This window comes from Denticeps clupeoides, chromosome 1 (assembly GCF_900700375.1).
Source record: "Denticeps clupeoides chromosome 1, fDenClu1.1, whole genome shotgun sequence".
Classification (NCBI taxonomy): Eukaryota; Metazoa; Chordata; class Actinopteri; order Clupeiformes; family Denticipitidae; genus Denticeps; species Denticeps clupeoides.
This window is the reverse complement of record NC_041707.1, coordinates 16291720-16304906: the sequence shown is the minus strand read 5'-3', so window position 1 is coordinate 16304906 and position 13187 is coordinate 16291720. Positions and strand designations below refer to the sequence as shown.

Sequence of the window (13187 nt, the reverse complement as noted above, 5' to 3'; positions counted from 1 at the left end):
CCAACAGGCATTCCAACGCTGTTGTGGTGCAGTTGCTGGGCAACGACCAATAGATTGTCATGGGTGGAAACTGCAACCTGCTGTAAAGTTAAGCTGGACACGGAAGAGGGTGGCTGATTAAGGATTCCAGGTTTCTCCACTTTCGTACCGTTCTGAGATGATAATTGTATTTATTAACCACGTCTCACCCACCCAACTCCTGTTTGTTCTGCTGAATCTTTCCGCGTTCGTAGGCTTCAATGGACCCCATCCCACCCAGTGTCAGACTTAGTCTACATATAGCTGACCCTTCCTCTGACCTTTGAAGTTAGGAGTTATTGACCTGTGGTCTCCTGGAATGCGAGTGTTATTTTGGAGCGGTACGATTTTAAACAAAACTATCTGAAGTAGTTTCTCCTTGCACATAAATTGTTAATTGAGCATTCACCATTAACACCGGTTTTTGGTTTCATGATGCAAATAAAACTACGAATGTTCACTAAAGTCGCATCAATTTGTCTTCTAGGTTTTTGGCAATAAAACAAACAAAAAAAGGGACTGGCTTTCAGGACCCAGCTAGCATTTTGTTAACATTCCACTGTGTGTTGGTCCTCTGTGGTAACCTCTCATTTAAACCTGGCTCACAAACATTGTTAAGATACGTGGCCTTCTACCTAGAAGCAGATCCAGGAAACGAGGAACTCCACTGAAACAGAACAGGGTTAGGAGGTAGTTTAACATTTCATCTGAACAGTCCTAACTTGTTAAGAACTGATCGGAACACCTAGATGTAATTACATTATAATCAATATGATTGATATTCATTTAAAACAATGAAGAAAAAAAAAGTCTTTAATCACAGTGCAGAAACATTCATGTAGACCCAATAAATCTGTAGTATCGAAAGGCAGCTGGGATATAAAAATGTATACAGTACAGGCCAAAAGTTTGCACACACCTTCTCATTCAACGTATTTTCTTTATTTTCATGACCATGTACATTGGTAGATTCTCACTGAAGGTATCAAAACTATGAATGAACACATGTGGAGTTATGAAATAACTGAAAACATGTTTTATATTCTAGTCTCTTCTAAATATCCACCCTTTGCTCTGACTACTGCTTTGCACACTCTTGGCATTCTCTCGATGAGCTTTAAGAGGTCGTCACCTGAAATGGTTCTCCAACAGTCTTGAAGGAGTTCCCAGAGGTGTTTAGCACTTGTTGGCCCCTTTCCTTCACTCTGCAGTCCAGCTCGCCCTAAACCATCTCGATTGGGTTCAGGTCCGGTGACTGTGGAGACCAGGTCTCCACTTTTTGTTCATAGTTTTGATGCCTTCAGTGAGAATCTACCAATGTAAAGGTGATGAAAATAAAGAAAACACATTGAAAACACATTGCTTTTAAATTCTTTTCACAATAAAAATACAAATAGTGTGTTGAGCCACATCCACATCAAAAAGTCTTGAGCCACATCTCATTTCTGTACCCCCGCATCTAGTGTTCTGCCAACACGCTCGTCTCATCTAGGGTGGCCAAACATTCTCTTTTTGAGACCTGGAAATTTTGTGCTACCTGAACTGTCACATCCTGGAACAAGAGTGGAAGCCCAGTCACTTCCACTCGAGCTAGTGGATCGGCCTCGCCTCTGATCAAGAGGTGACGGGCAGTGGTGGCCTAGCGGTTAAGGAAGCGGCCCTGTAATCACAAGGTTGCCGGTTTGAAACCCGATCTGCCAAGGTGCCACTGAGGTGCCACTGAGCAAAGCACCGTCCCCACACACTGCTCCCCGGGCGCCTGTCATGGCTGCCCACTGCTCACTCAGGGTGATGGGTTAAATGCAGAGGTCAAATTTCACTGTGTGCATCGTGTGCTGTGCTGCTGTGTATCACATGTGACAATCACTTCACTTTATTATTATTATTATTATTATTATCATGCTACCCGAAGCATGCGATCACTGTTATGGCTACGCCTGGTACGTGTGCAAAACTTCATGCTTTATCAGGGTACCCCCAGGTCTTTTAAGACCATTTTAATAGAAATTTCAAACCAATGTTGCACCTTTCATGGCATATATAAAATATATGGAAATATAACTTGTCTGTGAACAAAATATATATTTAGAGCCATAAACATTGACCTAACATCCTAAAATTTCACAAGCATATTCAGGGTGATTTTTTTTTTTTATTGTCCCAAACTTTTATGCCCAGCTCTTCACCACAACATCCCATAAACACCCAAATTGGTCTGCATTAAGACGGGATGCACGTTTCTGCCACTAGGTTCGTTACAACCGGACCAGTGACGCCGGATTGCGGGTTCCAGGTCGCGAACTTGAAATGAAAAAAATTCAACAAGGCCTTGAGTTACAAATACTAAATTGAATACTTTTTTCAAGTGTATTATATATATATAATTAGATTCATTCCAATAAATCAAGTCATTGTCAGTACCCTCTCTGTAAGTGAATTTCATGTTCAGACAGTTGGATGCTCAGTGACGCCGTCACTGTGGGGCTCGGGAGATCCATGGGGGCTCTCGGCAGGGTCTGTTCTTTGCTGTGAAATTGGACTGACGTTCCCTTTTTTCGAGCGTGACACTCTCCTTCCACCTGCGGGCTGAGAATGCGTCTGGCTCTCTGTGAGCGCAGCAAGCAGAATGTCCACGCCCTGCTCCAGCACCGGGGCCAAAACCTTCTGCTCGTCCGGGGAGAATCGGCCCAGGACGTAACGCTCCACCGACACTTTCCCAGCTGGACGGCCAATCCCGATGCGAAGTCTGGGCATCACCTTCCAATCACAATGAGAATGTTGGGGTCAAATGTTTGGACCAGGTTTTTTTATGTCCATTGTCCTGGTTTCTTAAAAATGACAGACATGTTTCTTATAAGCTTACATCAGTCTGGAGGCAGTCAACACAGGAACGAACGCCATTGTGTCCCCTGCCAACCAACAACCAGAAAGAAATATATCATGATAATCAACCAAATGTAATTTTTTTGCTTTTATGTAGGTTTCTTGTAGCAAGCGGACCCAGGTTATGTAGGCATCATGAACCTGGAGATTATTCTACGCCCTGCCATACATGACCCCTAATTTACCTCACAAGAAAGTGTAAAAACCCGCTGCATTCGGACGAAGATCTTCAGCGCCACCTGGTGTGTCGCCAGGCATTACAGCAAAAGCTCAAACTAATGCAGTTATAATCATGGGCAATTTGGTACCAATCTGCGCCAGGCCGGGATATAAAGACCAATGGGCCGGATGTGGCCTGCTGGCCGTAGTCTGCCCGCCCCGGTGTTAGTGAGTAATAATCTCACAAAGTGAAATTTTAAATTCAGCGTAACCTTTGATCAGGAGAAAAAAAACCCACCTTGCACTTCCTCCTTGTTTTATAGCAAGTTTCCCCAGTGGTTTATCCAACTCATCATGAACCAGGAAAATGTGCTCAGGCTCTATTTGGTACTTTGTGGCTTTTGGACACAAGAGATGTACTGCATTAACATCACACTACCATTTCATGAGAGTAGAATACGCAGATTTATTCATAGTTAATAGTGCCGCTGTGATCGGGCAGTGTACACGACGCACCTGCTTTTGAAACGCTGACCCCATTAATATTCATAAGGAGACGTGGTAGAAGCAGCACGAACTGTGCGCCCTGGTGTTCAGAAAGCAGCACCTCTCCGGACACCTGCCTGTCGGACGTCCAGCGCTCAGACGCCCCGAGGCGTCTGGCCAGGGCGTGGAGCGTCGTCATGCCCACGCTGTGTCTGGAGCCGTCCATCCCAGGGTTCCCAAGGCCGACGACCTGAGCAATGACACAGTTATACAGCATCTCTTATCACTGATTTAATCACCTTTCATTTACACTTTGAAAAACTCTAGAAAGAGTATGGAGGCTGTCCTTTCCGGTGCCTGTCCTCATCAAGCAGCTACCTGGTTAGTTACAATATGATGACTGAGCACCACTGATTATGATAAATAACTCGTTTTAAACTGGAAGAAATATTACAGGCTTTACATCAAAGGTAGAATGGGGAGAAAGGACCGGAAACCTCCAGAACGTCGGATATGTCACAGTCACGTGGGAACGACACACAAAAAAAACACTTAATCATAAATCCTGAACGGATTAAGTTTTACACTCACCATCCTGCGCCGAGCAGAACTGACCCCGGCGTCCGTGGCCATTGCGGGGCGCGTACGAAGCAGAACTCCGGCAACCAGCTTCGCCGCCGCCCGCTTCATGGCTGCGAACAGCCGCTTAACGCACAGCGCCGCTGCCCGGTGAACTCCGGCGACCCCGGAGAACCACGCGGCGAAACCCGCGCTCATGTAACGCTCGTTATCGGCCGAAAGTCCCAGAGCCGCCTTGAACTCGACCGCAGCGCCGGCACAGCGTCGAGCCTGTAGAGCGTCTGCAATGTAATATCGCCCCCTAGCGGACTGGCAGCGTTCGAGCTTCTCAGAAACGTACGCAAATCAAATTCAAAAATTCACATTTTATTTGTCTCGTACAGTCATATATGGTATGATGTGCAGTGAAATGCTTTAACGACTGCTATAGACCTCAATATTACGAATATTGCAAGTATTCAAGTGAACCAATATGCAAATATTCCAAAATAACCAAATATGACAATTTTACGTTTTTAAACATAAAATATGTGTAACAGGTAGGGTGAAGGTGTGTAAATGTGTAAAGTGAACGTAAAGTGCATTCTGGGGCGATTGAGTCCAGAAGTTGTTGAAAGTGCTGGAGTGTATTAGTGTTCTGTCCCATGTAGTGTTGTGGTTGTTGAGAGCTCCTCCTCATTCTCTCTGTGTTGGACTTCAGGGAGCTGAAGCGCTTCCCTGATCACAGCAGAGAGAACAGTCCATTGTTGGGGTGGCGGAGGTCCTTCACTCTCTTCCTGGCCCTGGTACAGCACCGCTTGCTGTAGAGCGATTTAACGTCAGGGAGCGTGGTACAGAAATGTAACAAGAAATTAGAACATTATTCTGACATTTAAAACTGTATTAAAACCCTTTGGTTACAGAAAGGATTGCTTGCGTGTTCCTAAACTGTCAGCGTGGTGCGCCGTGTTCTCCACTTTGCATGCTGCAAGCTTGTTGATTCATTAAATAATTGTCAGGCCCTTTCACTTTTTAAGAGTTAAGCAGTATGGTCACTGGCATTCTGGCCCGCAGCAACATTACACCAGTAAATCAGAGATATTTACTGTGAGACTCCAGACTGTTTAACTGGATTGAGTGTCAGGAGTGTTGACATCTGGGAGAAAAATATGGTTGATACTAAAAAGCCACCACTGTAAAGACACGTGTAAAATATTTCTGATGTTCAACTGTTTACTTAATTAAGTTCTAATATACCATGCAGCATTATTAAGCAGACGTATCAGATGCATTAACTAGCATAGACATATTTGCGAATATTCTCTGAAAGAAGACGCATGGGAAGCATTCACAAAATCAGAACCTGAAAACTTTATTTATATAACCATATAACAGAACAAAACATATAATTTTGTAATTCACAGACATCTACAGTAAATTACATCTGATTCATATAATTCATAATACAATATATTACTTTCTGTAATAATAATAATACAATTTTATGGGTCAAAGCTGTTTTTATATTAAAAGTCTTAACAAATTCCTTTTGGTGGAGAAACTTTGAAATTGCTGTCACAAAGAAGGATATTATTATCTGTGATATGTAATAATATTATGTGTAATCTGTAACCAGAACTGTGCCTTTGAACAGCAATTGTTATTTACACTAAAAACCACATCATCCATTCTGGAATATTATTATATTATATATGGAATGCTATTGTATATGGAATATTATTAATATTCCAGAATTGATGGTGTGTTTTTTGTTGTAAAATAGAATTGTTGTTTTTTGCTTTTGTATAACTAAATCCATGTTTGCTTTACTTTTTGTACAGGATACCATTTACATTATATTACATTTATAACATTTATTATGGCATTATAGAGAGCAACTTACAACGTGCTTTTACGATCAAATGTTACCATCAATGAAGCAATCAGTTCTGGTTCACTAGGCCATATGAAAGGTTCAAGTTAGAATAAGTATTTTCTCTCTTAAGCTGCCGTTTGAAAATACTCAGTGACTGTGAAGTTCTGACCTAGAGGGGAAGGGCCAAGACAGAGAGAGAACAGTCTAGATGAGTGTCTTCCTCGTACCTTCAGATTGCCATTGTGATACACATCAAGCCCAGCACACGGTGCCACATGTGTCCTCCATCAGTGGGCAGTGTGCAGCCATGACAGGAAACCCGGGGATCAGTGGCACCTCGGGATTACGGGTCCGCTTGCACAAATTTTATTACTTTCACTTTACTCATGTTTGCAATATTTGCATATTGGTTCACTGCATACTTGCAATATTTGCAATATTGAGGTCTATTGCAGTCACTAAAGCATTTCACTGAGAACGTTGTATGTCGCTCTGGATAAGGGCGTCTGCCAAATGCCGTAAATGTAAATGTAAATGATATTGGTGGCCTAGCGGTTAAGGAAGCGGAGCCGTAATCAGAAAGTTGCCGGTTCGAATCCTGATCCGAATCCTGATGAACCAGTATCTGGGTGGCCCGTGTTGCAGGTGCAAATCTTGCCAATGAGGTGCCACTGATGGCTGCCCTGTCATGGCTGCCCACTGCTCACTAAGGGTGATGGTTAAAAGCAGAGGACACATTTCGTTGTGTCACCTTCACTTCATATTGTAGAGAAGCGAAAGCGGGAACGGTGCGACGCTCGAACACCAGGGGCGCTGTTCCGCCGCCATCGCTCTTACAATCACGGCTTCCCTGCTCTTCGGAACTTGTTTAGTAGTGTTGCTAAGGAAATGGAACGTGTGTTGCGACGCTTGGCGCTACGCGAGGCGACGTAAGATGCGCAGCATTTATTGGCGAACGTCCGTGTGCAGATTTCTCCATCGGTGAGATGTTCGTGACGCTCAGCTTTTAATAAGACAAGTGGCCAGTCCACGGCGCTGCTGCGGCTGAGGAGCTAAGGTGACGACCTAGCGCGCTAGCTAGGCGCATGTAAACAAGCAATGTCGATGCACGTTCAGTAATAAAACTCTGGTCACACTGGATTTGAACGCAAAGATTGCTAGTTCTGTTACCGCAAAACCAACAGGTTGGTAGACAGAAGAAGTGGGCCGTGACCGCTGCGGGGTTTTTTGGTAAATACCTCGCCGCTAATCAGCTGCTAGGTTCGGTCCGGTCGTCAACAGTGGTGCCTTGATGCCGAGAAGGGAAGGATTTTCCGACCGCTGGCAAAGCTCAGCTATTGAACGGGCTGGGTGTCAATACAAGAATTTCCAGGCCAGTGGAAAAGTTTATGAAAGAATTCATGTTTCGATGAAAAAGTAGCGAGATTACACATTTTTACAAGAATTTAGGCATGCGGTCAGATTTAGCTGTAAAAAAAAGTCTGGATCTTTCCATAATATTGGCAAAACCTTACCATTTACATTTAGAGTTAATTATACATTTAAGAATAAGATTATAAACTCGTAATATCCACAGTATCTAATAAAACATCTGAACGATGACCAGATACCTCCCTGATAATCTTTAGGTGTTGCTTTTGTTATCATTTGTAAAAAAAAAAAAAAAAATCCCAGAGTTTCAAGTCTATTCTTGAACATAATCACGCACAGTTTCCTTCTTTGATGGTACTTCTGGTTTCCTGTTTTAGAATGTGAACGCATCGTGTGATCATGGAGCTCCACGACATCTGACAGGAATGAATGGGAATGGGGAGAGGAGTGTCCCTGTGTGCACTGGAGAGCCTTTAGCTTGCCATGAGGATGGCTTTGGCAGGAACATGAAAGTAGACAAAGCCACCCCCCAGGAACCTAGTTATCCCCAGTCCTTAGAGAAGACCAGTAAGTCCCCAGAAAATGTCCCAAAACAAGGAAGGCCATCAGCTTCTTGCATCCCACGCCCCCCACATAAGCCCAGGCCGGCAAATCTGTCACGGCCGGGCAAGTCGCTGGAAGAGATGGTGAGAGGGAGGCGACTCAAGACGAGTCAGGAGAGCCTGACTGACCCGGCTGAGACCAGCTCCTCAGCAGACTCCCTTAAGGGGGAGTCACCCACTCTTCTTGTCTCCAACACACCCACAGTTCCATCCAGTGGTTCAAACGTCGTGGAGGACTTGCCAGACAGCGCGGCTTCAAATGCTCCTCCTTTCAGAGACCGCTGTGACAGCTTACCTGCTATGGAGGGTGTGCGAGCCCAGTCTGTGCATGGTGACCGATGGTCCGACCAGAACTTCAGACCCTCCAAAATGATCCTGTCCCCTCTTCAGCCCTCAGTAGCACTTCCTGCTATACAGTCTTGTGCTAGCTCCACTTTGTTAAGAACTACTAATAGGATTGACAAGGATTGCATGGATTATGACGTGTCAGCCAAAGAGGGGCTGGACGGCATACGCAGGAACCTCAGTGACAGCCGTCTCCTGGAGGCCATGGTGTCAGACAACTCGTCCGTCAGCTCCATGAAGTCCACGTTCAGCGTGCTGACCCCAATCAGGCCCAAAGATGTGAGGAACAGGTAAGTAGCATAGGGCTGGGGGACAGTTTTTGTGCGTCTGAATTTCTTTTTCTTTTTTTCACCCGTTAATTGACAAAATTAAGTACATGTACGTAAATTAGTCCACAAGCTCATGCTAGATTTCTAATTTCGTGCATTTGAACATATTAAGAACTGAACTGAATTAAGAAGGTAATGTTTTGCCTCTCACTGGGCTACGTGCTGGAGATGCAGCTTAGAGTTACTGGCGGAGGTGTGAAGGTAGAAGGATTAGCACAAGTCAGATATATGCCTGTTCAGCAAGGGTTTCATACTCCAGTGACAGAGGACTAAGCGTGTAAGGAAAGTAAGTGAGTGAGAGTGAGTAATGAATAACCCTTCAGGGGGCCGTATCTCTAATTGATTGAATGAATGTCAGTGTGATTGTCTGTAAAGTGACATTTTCAGTTTTTGAGCATGCAGGGGTTTTAAGAAGTGGCCAAATTCTTGTGAAAGTGGGACGTGTGTCTCTGTTTGATGTAGGAGCTTTTTGGAGGGCAGCCTTCTGGGGAATGGAGCTTTGTTGGGAGCTGACGAACTGAATCGGTACTTCCCTGAGAGACATGTGGGTGTTTATATCGCCACCTGGAACATGCAGGGGGAGAAGGTCAGTTATTGGAATTTTAGTTGATGAAGTCTGTGATTTAATGTCTGAAAAGAACATTGGTTCTGGTGCCATGGCCTAATTGATGCAAGAAAAAGGCATCTCATCTACAGGGACTTCCCAGCAATTTGGACGATTTGTTGCTCCCCACGGACACAGAGTTTGCACAGGACTTCTATATTATTGGAATTCAGGAGGGATGCCCTGACAGGTGTGTTTCTGAGATGTAATACAATGATAACTTCATGATCAAAATGTTACATCTTCTGCGTCTCATTCCAGCTTCCTTGTGTGTGTGTGTCTTCAACAGGAGAGAGTGGGAGATTCGTCTTCAGGAAACTCTAGGACCGTATTATGTTATGTTGTATGCAGCTGCTCATGGGGTTCTCTATCTGACTATCTTTGTTCGTAGAGACCTTATATGGTTCTGCTCAGGTGAATTACTGTCGTGTCGTGATAGTTATAGTGGTGTAAAAGGAGGCATAATGTAACCCTCAGATTAATAAACGAGTCTGCTATAAATGTACACTTATCCAGTATAGTTCAGTTTTTCTGTATTACATTTGTGCTTTGGCTTCACAGAGGTTGAGCATGCAACAGTCACAACACGGATCATATCCCAAATCAAGACCAAAGGTGCTGTGGGTGTCGGCTTTACCTTCTTTGGAACCTCGTTTCTCTTCATCACGTCCCATTTTACTTGTGAGTCTTTATAGCCTTTTTCTGAATTGCTTGTGGAAAGAGGGGATTTTTTTGCCATGATTTTGCATGATTAATATACACACAATAAATATACACACTGCTTAAAACATCTGTAAGAATCTAAAAAATTGTGTTTTTAAACCAAAAATTTGTCATGCTCATGGGTAATATGTACCCAGCATGCGAAGAAACTGGCTTTACGTCACATTCATGTGTACATAATTTAATGCTGCAGCGGGAGATTCCAAAGTTTATGAGCGGATAATTGACTACAACAAGATCATCGAAGCCCTGGCTCTTCCCAAAGGCCTCCCAGACACTAACCCATACCGCTCCATTGCCTGTAAGTGCACTCGTTTTAAAATTCTCAAAGTCTATTCATACTGGTCTGATATGTTGTCAAACTTGAAGGCAAGAATTTGAAGTTTTTAATATTCAGCTATCCAAATACATGCTTAGCTAACTCCCTATAATCAGTAAATCATTTAGAAACTATTCGTCTGATTTGACCAATTTTGGGGCAGATACTACATCATGAAATAAACGATTATCCATTGGAATGCTAATTAGTTTTCATGTTTGTAATAGTATGCAAAAATGAAACATTCCTCTTTTAAACTAGTTTCTTTAGCAACTGTGGAAGTGAAAGTGAGTTTTGTCATTGTGATGCACAGCACAGCATACAGTGACGCAACGAAATGTGTCCTTTGCATTTAACCCACCCCCCCAGTGAGCAGTTGGCAGCCATGAAAGGCGCCCGGAGAACAGTGTGTGGGGACGGTACCTTGCTCAAGGGGACCTCAGTGGCCTCTTGGCAGTATGATTCCTTACCCACTAGGCCACCACTGCCCCTGATTTAGCTTTTTTTTCCCAACAGCGGATGTGACCACACGTTTTGATGAGGTCTTCTGGTTTGGGGACTTTAACTTTCGCTTGAATATGGATCGGCCCGGTGTGGAGGAAATTCTGAAGCACAACATGGGGAACAATATGGAACCCCTTCTTCAGCATGACCAGCTCATCAAAGAGATGAAGGATGGTGTGTTTTGATTTGGGAGTAGTATGTTTTTGTAGTATGTGTTCATAGAAATGAACAAATATTTATTGACAGGATCCATCTTTAAGGGCTTCCAGGAGGCGCCAATTCAATTCCTTCCCACTTACAAGTTCGACATAGGTTGTGATGTCTATGACACCACCTCAAAACAGAGGACGCCATCATACACGGTGAGCAGGTCAATGAACAAATCACATTTTATTGCTTTCATGATTTTGATTAAGTAACATTTCTCACCATTTAAGCTGCATTTGCTTTATTTGTACGAAACTTTAATTCTCCTCTCTTTTCAAGGATCGAATTCTTTTCCGAAATCGGCAACTGGATGACATTAAAGTGCTCAAATATGCTACTTGCTCCACCATGAAGACGTCCGACCACCGTCCAGTCATTGGAATGTTTCAGGTCCGAATTCGACCTGGGAGAGACAAGTGAGTTCTTTTTACTCCATTTTTAGGTCAGTGTGTTTTCACAAGCAGAAGTTCTAATCCCCTATCTAACTAGCAATGGTTTCTCTTGCCAGGTGTTTGAAAAGTAGTGTTTCTTGGGTGCAAAATCTTATTTAATTTATATAATCCTCCTAGTACTAAGCTACCATACCACAGCCAAGTATCTTTTCAGTTTTGTCTTGGAGTCATTCAGAACGATTAATTTTGACATCATTTGAATTTTAAGCAGAATCTTATATACTCCAACAAATGTTGTCTGCTCCAGCATCCCACTAGGAGCAGGCCAGTTTGACAGAGGCCTTTACCTTGAGGGCATTCGGAGGAGGATCTCTCGAGAGCTTAAAAGACAGGAAGCCATGAAGAACCAGAAGAACAGTGTGGTCTGCAGTGTCTCCTAACACAGGGACAAGCACTATTAGCCCCTCTAAAGACACAACAGAGCTGGGAGGGGCAAGGCCAATTATGACTAAGGGTGTGTTCATGAGCTGGGCCCTTTTCCCACCTCTTATAGGAGTCACCACGGGCCTTGTCCTAGCTTGTGACCAAAAACTGTGGCTGTTGGGACTGCGTCCACAGTGTACACAGCTCACATGACATTTTTTTCCTAATGTACTTACAGACTGAACCTGCACTGAACCTTATTCCACAGGTATAATGGTTTTATTCTTTTCTATGACTGTGTTTAACCTGTTATGAACATATATGTATAATATTGTAGAAACATTTAACAGTGTTCAAAAATGGCCTTGATTTAATATTTTCGAAGTAGCTAATCCCAAATTTCACGGAAATACAAGCCATAATACTGTGGTTTCATTTAATGAATTAAGCAGTTTCTTCGGCTGTGGTGTAGTATGGCTAAATGGCTGAGGTGCGCATGACTAAAGAAAACACTAAACTTGAATCTTATTGATCCACTAAGGTTGCTGTAAAGCTCAAGATGTGGATCTGAACTTTCCAGTTTAATCTGCTGTTTGTTTTGCACATTACCATTTCATGTGACATGTACAGTACTGTATACTTGGAAGGAAACACTTTAGAGGAAGCTACACTCATTGCTAAATGGAAGAACTGTGGATGGAAGACCATGTTGCCTTAATCCTGTTCTTTGCCATTCCAGTGTCAGAATGTAGTTACATGTAACTTAAAAGGTGCATATTTTTGTACAGCTTCCAATGTGGAGCCTTCTTTCTCACTTCACGGCACAACATATTTAATTCCCATCCCGTTACATTTCCATGCAGTAACTACTGCAGGAGAGCTACTGTTAATCTCAATTTATCTGACACGGTTAATATATCTGATAAAGTCTTTCGATACAAGTTGGAGGTCAGGTGAAGGCCATGCTATGTGGCTAGAATAGTGCAGTATGCATTCCTGCCTTGAACCCTTTTCACTCACAGAAAGTGCCTGAGTTCATCCAGAGAATTCTGCATTTTTCATGTTTAAAGGTTCCTTTAGCATTTTGAGAAAATGATAGGATGTCATACTGAATGGGTATACAGTGTAATTTGTTAACATGTATAAATGGACCCAACAAACCAGCCTGATCTGGTTTAACATAAAGTAACTATTTTGGATGTAATTTACATGTCATGGCCTTTGTTCTTGCCTATGCGTTCTTTGCAATTGTTGTATGGGAGTTCTGTGATTTAAAGCCATTTAAAAAAAAAATCTCTTCCATGACTTACCTGCAAGTCAGAGGGAGCACTATATGCACTGCGTTCACTCAGTGACACCCAGAAAGCACCACTGTGGGTTCGAAGGAA

The 13187-nt window shown here is 43.2% G+C and overlaps 2 protein-coding genes across 6 annotated transcripts; one reads left to right on the top strand and one right to left on the bottom strand.

The window, feature by feature from the left end:
- Positions 1 to 2129: 2129 nt before the first annotated feature.
- ptrh1 (peptidyl-tRNA hydrolase 1 homolog) lies at positions 2130 to 4512 on the bottom strand. The gene is made up of 6 exons (XM_028993373.1): positions 4507 to 4512; positions 4138 to 4449; positions 3577 to 3796; positions 3359 to 3458; positions 2882 to 2927; positions 2130 to 2775 (listed from the first exon to the last, which is right to left on the bottom strand). Exons 1-6 carry the CDS (start codon positions 4510 to 4512, stop codon positions 2464 to 2466), a joined length of 996 nt encoding a protein of 331 aa, XP_028849206.1. The 3' UTR covers positions 2130 to 2463.
- Positions 4513 to 6815: 2303 nt separating this feature from the next.
- inpp5e (inositol polyphosphate-5-phosphatase E) lies at positions 6816 to 13003 on the top strand. 5 transcript variants are annotated; one of them, XM_029001450.1, is made up of 11 exons: positions 6816 to 6961; positions 7729 to 8588; positions 9090 to 9213; positions 9324 to 9421; positions 9521 to 9645; positions 9793 to 9912; positions 10148 to 10255; positions 10790 to 10951; positions 11024 to 11139; positions 11264 to 11400; positions 11684 to 13003. In XM_029001450.1, exons 2-11 carry the CDS (start codon positions 7777 to 7779, stop codon positions 11814 to 11816), a joined length of 1935 nt encoding a protein of 644 aa, XP_028857283.1. In that variant the 5' UTR covers positions 6816 to 6961; positions 7729 to 7776; the 3' UTR covers positions 11817 to 13003. The 5 variants fall into 5 exon arrangements, with proteins under 5 accessions (XP_028857283.1, XP_028857307.1, XP_028857276.1 ...); XM_029001443.1 differs by having other exon boundaries at positions 6829 to 7037; XM_029001457.1 differs by having other exon boundaries at positions 6833 to 6909.
- The last annotated feature ends 184 nt before the right edge of the window (positions 13004 to 13187 follow it).

Bases quoted from the DNA above. Each gene is read 5' to 3' on its own strand.
- ptrh1 (XM_028993373.1), bottom strand. The intron at 3,459-3,576 runs GTGCGTCGTGTA...TGTGTCCAAAAG, and splicing joins GGTCAGCGTTTCAAAAGCAG to CCACAAAGTACCAAATAGAG. The intron at 2,928-3,358 runs GTGGGTTTTTTT...GTTGGTTGGCAG, and splicing joins AAACAAGGAGGAAGTGCAAG to GGGACACAATGGCGTTCGTT.
- inpp5e (XM_029001450.1), top strand. From the start codon at position 7,777: ATGAATGGGAATGGGGAGAGGAGTGTCCCTGTGTGCACTGGAGAGCCT. The intron at 8,589-9,089 runs GTAAGTAGCATA...TGTTTGATGTAG, and splicing joins CCCAAAGATGTGAGGAACAG to GAGCTTTTTGGAGGGCAGCC. The intron at 9,913-10,147 runs GTGAGTCTTTAT...TTAATGCTGCAG, and splicing joins CATCACGTCCCATTTTACTT to CGGGAGATTCCAAAGTTTAT.